The sequence below is a fragment of the Cupressus sempervirens genome, chromosome 11 (assembly GCF_028749045.1).
Source record: "Cupressus sempervirens isolate cs-2001-9-10 chromosome 11, ASM2874904v1, whole genome shotgun sequence".
Lineage (NCBI taxonomy): Eukaryota > Viridiplantae > Streptophyta > Pinopsida > Cupressales > Cupressaceae > Cupressus > Cupressus sempervirens.
The window spans coordinates 529,362,712-529,371,128 of record NC_143128.1 but is presented as its reverse complement, the minus strand read 5'-3'; the positions used below and the strand labels follow the sequence as shown (position 1 = coordinate 529,371,128).

Here is an 8,417-nt window from a genome sequence, read left to right as displayed (position 1 = left end):
TATTAAATTAAACTTCGGTCAAATGTTTAAAAAGTCATTTTTTGGACACATCTCACTAGGTGCACTATTTTAACGAGTTGTGTGATGAGTCACAGCTTCAAATTTTAGTTGTAGGTAGTTCAATGTCCATTTTACATTTCTGAAAAAAATGGAGGTCTTACAATATCCCATGTAGAGGCTACATGTTGACGAAGTCAGCCCTCACGACTACTAATTCCTCTCCCCTAGTTTGTTTCATGTTTGACAGTCGTCCAATATTTTCTCCGTGAACTCCAGTATAGCCAATTAGGTATCTCTTTGCTTAAAGGCTTATATCTCATTACTTCATTTGTACGGTATTTGCTCTGGAAATGCCTAACATGAGTTTATGGAACGATGGGTTTAGTTTATTTTCAGCTAAAGTGCGGCCAACATTGATTTTGTGCTAATAAATGGATCATTTTACTTTAGAAACGCTTTGTTTTGGCATTTGCGACATTCTGGTTTACTAACCCCAGTCTATTTTCTACTACCAAGTATTCATCATTGACGAGGACGATTTCCTGGTTTCCATTGGCATTTGACATAGTGACTATAGTGTGGACAGCGATTTCAAAGGTTTTCCTTCATTTGAACTTTAGAATTTCCAAGAATGAAGGTAATGTTATTGTATTAATTTTGTTTTTAAGGTTTTCATTGTTCAAGTTACAATTTTTCATTGCAATTTTTCATTGCAACAGGTTTCACTCTTATCAAATGCAAATAATGATCTGAAAACTCACTCCTGTATAAATGATTATCTCACAGTTGTTTGTCACTAGATAATGTCTCTAGAGTGATTTCGACTCTAGATCTAAGTTCGCTGCAGGACACTCACGGCTCAATGCACCCAATCACTGCTGAAAAGACACTCCATTTTGAGGAATGCTGATTTTTTTAATCCTGATATCTTAATTTTAATTTTACCAATTTGTCTTTCTTTCACATAAAAATCTTGAATTGAACCAAGCAGGCCTTAAACAATTCAGTTTGTTAAATTCTTATGGGCATTTCAAGATTTGAAGATACAAAAATCTAAAAATGAATATACTAAATAACTGAGTTTACATGCCTGGAAAAAACAAAAAATGCAATCGAGATTTGATTTTTAGAATAATAAAAACAATGAGAATGATGATTTCTAACAGATTTAGAAATGATATTGCAACTTGGCTCCTACAAAGAAGCCGAGCTGACAAAAGCTCAGGCATTAATTGTCTGACTTGTCCAGTGAAAAACATACAAAAGCGTTTTTAAAAAATATTTCGGTTTAAGATAGAGCATTTTAAATAAAGATGCAATCTCCTTACATCTTCCTATTTAGTGTTTGTTGCAGGCTGCAACATCATTATAACTGTCACAATGAGCCCTAACAACACGAGTGAGGACAAGAGCGTTGAAATTGAAAGTGAAAATGACTCATTTGATGAACCTAGCACAAAAGGAGTGGGGCGAGGCAAATCAAACTGAAACAGGCTCTATTGGGAGTGGCACTTTCAGCCCCCCTCCTGAAATCCTCAAAACATGGGCCAAGGGCAGAGTTGATCCAAAATCACCCTTAAATTAGCAAACTAAGGTACCAGCAAGGCCTACGATAGTTGGGGGCACTAGAAAGTGCAAGTGCACCATGTGTGATGAAGAATGGTGTGGCAGTATTACGAGAACCAGTGCTCACTTCCTTCTTGTTGGAGGCAAAGGTGTAGAAATATGCAAACAGGTGTGCAAAAGTTGTAAGTACAAGGTTGAAATATTAAAGTTGTGAGATTGCAATGAAGGTGAAGCAATTTTATGGTGTACTGTACCACATAGACAATATGATCTCCAAGATATTGCCAATATTACCGAGTCTGATTCATGAGTGCAATTGACAAAATGTATCTTCCTAATGAGGCCAGTGAGATTTGTACTTAGAGAACAAAATTTGCCATTCTATGGGGGATATTCAGAGGCAGCGAAGATAGATGTATAGATTATGTCACAACAAGTCTCCAAGTTGTGGTGGGCTATGCATGGACCTCAATCTTTGATAATTATATAGCCATTCGTTTGCTGTCCTAGGTTTCTAGTTCTTTTGTTGCCCAGAGAACTGGTCTACTTACAACTTCGTCCGCTTTGTTTAGAGGAACAAACTTACTTCTAGGAGGGTAGAGAAGCTTGTGACAATACAAAGTGCGTTGCATCTCAGCTATGTACAAGGAGAGTCCAACAACCAGATTGGAGGTAGAGTCAGAAGAGTCAACACAGATTGATGATGATGCTACAGAGATATGGCTGGCTGGTATTGGTATGGATGAGCTTATGAACTCCAGCAGTTTGAGTGATGAGGATATTGAGGAGTTAGGTGAGGATCTTGGGGACAATTAGAGTCATCAGACTCGACTTCTAGTATTTTGTTTTCGAATTTGAAGTTTGAACATTGTTGAATCTTGATAACTTGATTAGTTGATTGTAATTTTGACAAAATTTAGATCATGATTAGTATGATTGTGAAATGATCTTTTTCAACTTGATTAGTTGATTGTAATTTTGACAAAAATTAGATCATGATTAGTATGATTGTGAAATGATATTTTTCAAATTTTGATAACTGTTATTGCAATGCCTGTATTTGATATTCATATATTTCATTTTTGACATTTGTCATTTGAATACTCCTGAACTCAAGTTATTATGCTATACATCTTTATCTTTTTAAAATTAATAGTAATTTTCAAGTACTAATAATGGTACTATATCTATTATCATTATGTCAGCACTCCTCCCCCACCATCCTCCTCTTGGGGTTCCCAAACTTAGGCGGTAGGCCCCCAAGAACCCCTATGGCAAATGCATTTCCCCGTTCCCCCAAGGAACCCGGGGAACTCCAAACTCCATGGAACACTGGTTATTAGTGTAAATTTGCTCTGCACTATCAATATAGTAAATTTTTTCAAACGTATCTTGAAATAAAAAAGATGATTATTGAATTGTTCAAGAAAGCAACTGTAAGTTCCATCTTTTATCCTTCGGCATAAATATATTATATATTTGTTCACTGAGATGAAAAGTGGTGACTGATCAATAATATATTTGGAACATTATATATGTAGAGCACTTTTGATATGAAGTTGAAGTTGTTGAACATAGTTAGACATTAAGGAGGTGAGAATGTTCATAAGATTGAAAGCTCTTTCATGCCTTCATCATTATATATGTAGAGCACTTTTGATATGAAGTTGAAGTTGTTGAACATAGTTAGACATTAAGGTGAGAATGTTCATAAGGTTGAAAGCTCTTTCATGCCTTCATTATTATTGTTGCTACGTTACAATTTAACGTGGTAGCTACTTCATTTCTCAGAATGAGAGGTTTTTCACTCTGTTCCATAACCACTCGTCTAAAACTTTTCTTTAATTTTTAAGTTGATGAACGATTATTTGAGCTCCATATTGAGGCTGCAGAGTTGCCACAGTGGCAGGGGCATGAACATAAGATGGGGACACAGAAAATGAGAAATGCTGCAAAATCATTGCCAGAACTACTTTGGCTTCAATCATAGCAAAATTCTGGCCTAAACAAGCTCTAGGTCCCAGTCCAAATGGCATGAATGCCAACGGATGTTTAGAAGCCTTAGCAGCACCATCAGCAAAGCGTTGAGGCCTGAACTCGTCTGCATCGTTTCCCCATAGCTCTGGATCATGGTGGATTGCAATAATTGAAACTGAAAGTTCTGTGCCAGCTGGAATATTGAAGTCTCCTAGCTTCATTTCCTTGTAAGTGTGTCGACTTGTCTGTATGGCGGGGGTATACAATCTCAGAGCTTCATTCAGAATCATTGTCACCTGCACAATCAATGAAAAGGATTCACTTCTATGATCGACGAATATTCATTTTTTCAAAAGGTGGGAACTATTTAGAGACCATGATGATGTGGCAAGCATCTATGAATTTCATAATTCCATTTGAAGAGAGACCTTTCTTCCAAAGTTGGTTTCCCAAATCTGTTATTTAAGTTGAATTCCCACACTTATTTTGAGAACTTTCAAAGAAAGGTATATCTTCAAATTAGAATATTATAAATCATAGCTACTTGCAGAGCAGGGCTATTTCATTTCGGATTACAAATGGAACTTGGGGCACTGATCTTACAATTTTCAACCGGTTAACATTGTCAGTGTGGGGAACATCTTCTCCACAGATTTCCAGGACTTCTTTTCTAGCTGCTTCTTGCCACTCTTGATGCATTCCGAGCAAAACTATGGTCCATGTTAAAAGTGAAGATGATGTTTCATGACCAGCGAAGAAGAAAAATTTGCACTCCTCAATAATCTCTTCAACTGTCATGTATGCGTTTTGGAGGCTTCCTGTCTCCTTCTTAATTGTAGCTACCATGGTACCCAGCAGATCATTACCATATCTTTCTGATTCATGCATGCTCAATGTTCGCTCTCGCGCTTCAATCAACCCTGTCAATGATCTGTTTATTTCTTTTCGTAGTTTCCAAAGTCGTCTGTTTAACTTTGTGGGCAACAGTCTGAATCAATGCAGGACCAAAGGCTATTTAGATAAATGCATGCACATTCAGTTTAAAGCTTAATTGAAGTACAAAGAATATATTCACAAGGAACTGCTCGGTTCAAGGAAAACACGAGGATCCACAAAAGGAGATTATGGTGGTTGGCAATGTTTTCTCTTCTACAGTCGGAATTCTGAGTTTTCTAATATTCAAATGCTATATGGTTCATAACGTAGTCCTTATTGAAGGTAATAAATAACTTGGTCTGCGATAACATGCAATACTCTCTACTAATAATATATTCAACTAATTTCAGCTGGCCACCGTTGTAGGAAATAGGAGAGTTCATAGACATCATGCACTGACCATTTTTGCGAGACTCTGGACTAGGCATACATGATCCTTGGGTTAGTCATTGTGAGTTTTAAGATTTAATACTTGTAATGTTAGTGTGCCACATTAGGATAAGGGTCTCTTATTGCCGAATGATCTATACAAAGGAAGTAGTGAGTAACTGCTAATCATCAGTTAAAAAAATTTATGTTTTAAGCTTTTTGAAGGTTATCGTTCGAATTGGCGAATTGGCTTTCTTCTAGTACTCAAGTTTTCCGTTCCATTTCACTTGTGTTGATTTTCTAGATTCCTGTTCATGCAATTGTGTTCTGCAATTCTGCTACTGCTATGTGTAGATCTGTTATGACCATTGATGTTATTACGCTCTTGCGCTAATTAATTTCATTACAAGATATGAGAAACAATTTGCGCTCTTATGCTAACTAATCCTAATATAAGTAATTGATTTACTCTGTTACCAAAGCTTAGATAGATACTGTTGCAAATCGCATACAAGTTCTTTTGGCATTGACCCTGTGAGCAGATAATTTTTCAAAATGGATATAAGATTGATTTGTATCTAGAAGGTCTCAAGGATACCATTTAACATGATGCAAGGTTATTTTATCCCTACAGCATACATGATCTTATGTCAGAGCCCGCAGGTCAAAGGAGAAACAGCTATCAAGGAACAAATTTTCGTTTCTTAAGACCAACTCTACTAATACGCTAATAATTGAAGATTAACTGTGACTACGTATAGAATCAATGGCCTAAATGTGCAGAAAAATGTCAGTCTACATTGAAGGAGCAATGTGTGTAGAGGATGGCAGGAATTAGAACATGAATATGAGAAAGAGGAGACATTCATTAAGCAACCATCTCTTAGTCATGCTTTATTGATCAAGCAACTCTGCAAGTAAGAGGATTTATATTGATTGGTTCAAGTAACATCAATAATTGAAGTGACAACAAATTAGCATCTGGTCTTAATTGCTTCATTTATATATATCCCAAGTTTCAAGTTTTGGTAGCAGACAGTGATACAGTTGTTCAAGAGGAAGTTTCATAAAACTAAGGTAAATATAGGTGAGAAAGCACCATGTTTACCATTATGATGGGGAGGAGTAAATGTGGTTCAGAAATACAATGATTACCGGTATGGTGGCTGTAAATAGATGAATTCAAAGGGCCTTTTATCAAGCTTCAGTCAGAAGGTTGAATGGTAGAGCTAAGTAGGTTGTAAGCAAAATGACCATAAATGATTAGCTCCCATCAAATGACAATTTTTTGAAAAGGGGGTCATCAAGTTTTGTGGACTAATTGTCTTCATTTCAAGGAAAGCAACAACAAACAGAGAACATGGTCAAACAATCTAACTCACCACCAAATATTAGGCTCTATTGTAAAAAAAATTCAGATTGAATATATGATCAAGAAATCGAAACAGAGAGAATGATCCATACGCAATTAAGATGAACTCAAATCCCTTAAACCAGCAATAGCAACAGTGATAACCAATCTCAAGTCTATCCCTTCCAAAGCAAAATTTTCCATGACAATTCCGACTTCTTTGAATCCAACCAGAAGGATCCTTATTAACTAGACTGATTCAACAAAACATAGATGACATGTTTATAACCTTTGAAATCTTAATAACACTGTCCGTCTTTAACTAACCAAACATCACAATGACCCCAAACCCTCAAACTAAATATAGGACAAGACCAACAATCACTTGGACCAAAACTAGGAATAGAAACTGTACGAAATCCAAAGTGAAGAGGAAACTGAAATGTAAGTTCAGGTGCTAGCTTACCCGAAACCAGGAATATAAACTGTACGAATAGCTTCAATAATCAGATTGAGTTGTTCCACCTGCATGTCAAATATATGCTTTCCATCAACATAGCTGCTTCCAAAGGCTGTTCGGGATATAATATCTGCCGTTAAATCCCGAAATTCTTTTGACACCTCAATCTCTGTCTCTGCATCACTACCGATTCTTTCCTTCCACCGCTCCATCATATCTGAAGCGCTGCCCGCTACAGTGGAAACCATCCCCTGCAACCACCACTACCATCACGATTTCAATTTTAACTTATAACGAAAAGCATCCACGGTCACATTATAAGTTGTAAGGCCGAATCACCTTACCTTTAACTTTTCTGTGTAGAACACTGGGTTGATTATTCTTCTGTGCTTTGCCCATTCCTCACCATCCAAAGCACCCATTCCACCTCCCATCAGCTGCCTTGTTATACGGTTCAGAGGCAGCTTTTCATAATGTCCAAATTTGGTGGAAAGAATTTCTTTAACGAGCTCCACATCTGGGATATTCACCTTCGCCTTTGTACCAAGCCAGTATACGAAGAACCGCCCTGTGTTCAAAACCCATTTTTAAGCTTTGCATACTTTTCAAAACAGAAAATATAAAGCAGCCATTTCATCAAATGCTGACTAATTTTTATCATTAGGAAAATGATCAATCGTTTACAAATTATATTGCCTGATTGCTAAGTGTGACTAACTTCCACTAATTATTCCATGAACTGAAAATGAAAATGAAGAAGAGAGAGTCACACCATATTTGTTAACACTGGCGTAATAGTGGGGCAGAACTCGGGGTACTATTCGATGAGAAAAATCCATTGGCTTCAATTTGGCTTCATCCATCATCTTCATCATCTCTGGAAGATTGCCATTCAGTAGTTTGTAAGGAGGACCCCTCATACCCTGAGCTTCAAAACACTTTGACTGTTGTCTAGGCCTCCACCATATGGCTCTCGCTATTTTTATCATCATATGGGCCAAGCTTAACAGTAGACCCCATATAAAAAGTCCTTTCCATCCACCCGCTTCCATTGCTACAATTCAGAAGCTTCTGCCTCCTCCTGATTGCAACTTCTGTTTCCTTGTCTTGTGAATAAATTGAGGAGATTTGTTGCGAGCTTTCTTTCCACATTTACAGATATGCAGAAATCTATGTATATATTGGGGGGAGAAGAGTGGTCCTCACGCTACCATGCTTATATTGGACGGAGTGGATTATAGAGTGTTCCCCACACTAACTCAGCAGTCAGCGTCTCAACACTGTTATGACGTTCAATGTAATGTACAATTTTTGGCCTTCATTGTAGTATTCAACTTGGAATTGGATACCTTCGCTAGTTGGATTTAGAGTTTTGGAGTAGTCAAATTTCACAATGCTGGAGAGATTGACACAAACATATTTTTATTAGTTTCTCGACACAGGTTCAATTTTTTATCACTTCAATCAATCGATCCATATAGAATCAAATTTTTTTGACTTGGAAGTTCTACAGTTTTATTTTAATAATTCTATTTTTTTAATTACATATCAATATCAGGTTACCATTTTCTAATTTTTAAATCTTCCATCTCCGATGTAATAATATTTTAATTTGTATTATTTGACAACAAAATTTGATTATTCTATTTTTGTGAAATTGCAAGGTCTGATGGTGTCTTAGTTGTAAAATTGCACTTGAAGTTTTTACTTTGACTATTTTCCACTGTTGATATTTCAGATCTACTTTTTATTTACTAG

At 36.6% G+C, this 8,417-nt stretch overlaps 1 protein-coding gene and 1 long non-coding RNA gene across 4 annotated transcripts; one reads left to right on the top strand and one right to left on the bottom strand.

The window, feature by feature from the left end:
• Nucleotides 1-222: 222 nt before the first annotated feature.
• LOC149530709 (uncharacterized) lies at nt 223-2,605 on the top strand. Of its 2 annotated transcripts, XR_016359270.1 has the most exons (3): nt 223-289; nt 517-637; nt 1,355-2,605. It is a non-coding gene; the product is annotated as an uncharacterized LOC149530709 (long non-coding RNA). The 2 variants fall into 2 exon arrangements; XR_016359269.1 differs by lacking the exon at nt 223-289 and having other exon boundaries at nt 498-637; nt 1,355-1,461.
• Nucleotides 2,606-3,277: 672 nt separating this feature from the next.
• Nucleotides 3,278-7,809, bottom strand: LOC149530708 (cytochrome P450 CYP72A616-like). 2 transcript variants are annotated; one of them, XM_089811942.1, is made up of 5 exons: nt 7,432-7,809; nt 7,004-7,227; nt 6,666-6,922; nt 4,147-4,531; nt 3,278-3,839 (listed from the first exon to the last, which is right to left on the bottom strand). In XM_089811942.1, exons 1-5 carry the CDS (start codon nt 7,709-7,711, stop codon nt 3,408-3,410), a joined length of 1,578 nt encoding a protein of 525 aa, XP_089668068.1. In that variant the 5' UTR covers nt 7,712-7,809; the 3' UTR covers nt 3,278-3,407. The 2 variants fall into 2 exon arrangements, with proteins under 2 accessions (XP_089668068.1, XP_089668069.1); XM_089811943.1 differs by having other exon boundaries at nt 6,666-6,910.
• Nucleotides 7,810-8,417: the final 608 nt, after the last annotated feature.

Coding starts and splice junctions, on each gene's coding strand:
- LOC149530708 (XM_089811942.1), bottom strand. CDS start 7,711: ATGGAAGCGGGTGGATGGAAAGGACTTTTTATATGGGGTCTACTGTTA. Junction 7,228..7,431: donor CGCCAGTGTTAACAAATATG/GTGTGACTCTCT, acceptor TTTTGAACACAG/GGCGGTTCTTCGTATACTGG. Junction 3,840..4,146: donor ATGTTAACCGGTTGAAAATT/GTAAGATCAGTG, acceptor TTGATTGTGCAG/GTGACAATGATTCTGAATGA.